The 2,092-nt window shown below is 49.2% G+C and overlaps 1 protein-coding gene across 1 annotated transcript; it reads right to left on the reverse strand.

Annotated features, from left to right (window-relative positions):
• Window positions 1-556: 556 nt before the first annotated feature.
• On the reverse strand, window positions 557-1,588 carry LOC120693539 (glycine-rich cell wall structural protein 1-like). Its single transcript, XM_039976993.1, has one exon. It carries the CDS (start codon window positions 1,541-1,543, stop codon window positions 890-892), a length of 654 nt encoding a protein of 217 aa, XP_039832927.1. The 5' UTR covers window positions 1,544-1,588; the 3' UTR covers window positions 557-889.
• Between the last annotated feature and the right edge of the window lie 504 nt (window positions 1,589-2,092).

Raw genomic sequence — 2,092 nt, forward strand, 5'->3', positions numbered from 1 at the left:
AAACTTCTCTAATATCCAGCTGGGCTGGCTGGCCCATAATAGCCTAGCTGGGCTGGGCTAAGCCTGTGTTGGGTCCCCATGATTCTCTACGCTGGCTGTTGGCTCAAGGTTATATGCCTAAATATTTCCATCATGGTGTTCTTTCACTATACTGGCTATTGACTTATATATGGATTCCCTACTCATACATGTGGGACCCGTTGCCCATAGGCCAACCCCAGAGTCTCAATGGACTCCACTGCGTTAAATCTTTCACCATCGATACCTGATAAGAATGTTCATGACTGAAGTAGTGTCTAATTCCTTGCAATAGTTTCTGATGAAAAGCATGGTATCAGGTCAAATGACTGAGCGACCATCCTATTCTTTGGCGTCCCTTTTCTTTTTTTTTTTCAAGGGATATGTCTTTGACTTCAAAGTGGACAAACAAATTAAGAATTGCAACTTGAAAAAAAAAAAGAGTATTCGTGAATGTTATTTCTACACAATTTCATTTATATGGCAGTGGCACACGCGTTAACGTGTGGCACAATTGAGGATTTTCCCCGATTTAACCTTTGTAAAGCCTTTTGAGCTGTTTTAAATACACCAAACACCATACATGTTTCATCCATTCATTCATCAATATACCGTGCAGACATACTACAATTGTTACTAAGCACTTTGCAGAAGATGACAAGCTTACATAAACACATACTAGACCCACAACAGCAAAGACATTTTGAGGATGTGCCAAGCAGAGTATAAATTTCATATATCACTACTATACATTTCGATCTTGGATATAGTTACTATATCTATACCCTTTTGGGGATTCTAGTTCATTATAATCAGCGACCAGTTTCACTCATGACTTGTCTTGTTGAATTAATAAGATGGAGATACCTCTTCAACCTTGGCCACCGCCGCCACCTCCAGAGCCGCCGCCAACAGCTCCGCCGGCCGACCCAACTCCACTGCCCGCTCCACCTCCGCTACTTCCATTCGCGTTCCCGTACCCTCCGCCGCTCCCGACCGCGTTGCCGGAACGTCCAACACCGCTGCCACCGCCGGAACCACCACCACCGTTTCCGCCACCCACACCTCCGCCGCCGCCGCCGCCGCCACCCGTGCCAACACTCACTCCACCACGGCCTATGTGAACACCAACACCGCCGCCGCCGCCGCCGCTGACCGCACCGCCCCCGCCCCCGCCGATCCCAACATCAACCCCGCCGTGTCCTACGTTGATGCCGACGCCAGCGCCCGCTCCGCCTCCCACGCTCGCGCCGCCGCCACGGGCAGTGCCGGCTCCGCCTCCGAACCCACCGCCGATCCCAATCGACGTGTCGTGCCCGCCGTGGCCGATGGTCACGCCGAATCCGCGGCCGCCGCCCTCCCCGCTGCCGGCTCTGATGGAGAAGGATTTGCTCTCGTTGACGACGGTGCCGTTGGTGGTGCCGGCGAGGAGAAGCCTTGCATGGGTAAGAGGGAGAAGGAAGGAGCACGCTAGCAAAACTGAAATGACCGGGCGGCAAGTGGAGCTCGCCATGGGAGTCTGCATGGAAGTCGGAAGAATGGCACAGCTTCAGTTTGCTGCATGCGCTCGCAGGAGCAGCTTTATATAGAGCTCATAATTAACCAGTTCGGCTGAGTGATTCTGCACGAAGCAATCTCAAAAGGTGATCGTAGTGAGCTGGGAAGCACGCAAGGCCATGTTGAGAGGTGAAGCGGACCCCATGGCTACGAGAATTTGCTAGGCGTACTTGTTTAGCCTTGTATGAATCTAAGTTTGTTAATTTAGGCTACCAAAAGTCATGTCCAATCAGCTTCTCTTTGGGGATTGAAAGTTTTCAAGTTTTCAGTTCTCTGCATCTTTGAAAGTAAACAGTATGTTCTTACACCTTCGGTTCAGATCACGTACGTACGTACGTGATCTGATTATCTGAAATACAAATTTGTGGATATCTGAAATGCTTGTGTTGCATTTGTGGATTGGTTTGCACGCATAGGACTGATAAACATATATAGTAGATTTTACAACATTTTTAGTCATGCATTGTTTATTTGAGATTTCTTACAGCATATGTGCACTTGGCTAGCTACGGTATAC

The sequence above is a fragment of the Panicum virgatum genome, chromosome 9N (genome assembly GCF_016808335.1).
Source record: "Panicum virgatum strain AP13 chromosome 9N, P.virgatum_v5, whole genome shotgun sequence".
NCBI lineage: Eukaryota > Viridiplantae > Streptophyta > Magnoliopsida > Poales > Poaceae > Panicum > Panicum virgatum.

Excerpts from the sequence above, each read along its gene's own strand:
- LOC120693539 (XM_039976993.1), bottom strand. The coding sequence starts at position 1,543 with ATGCAGACTCCCATGGCGAGCTCCACTTGCCGCCCGGTCATTTCAGTT.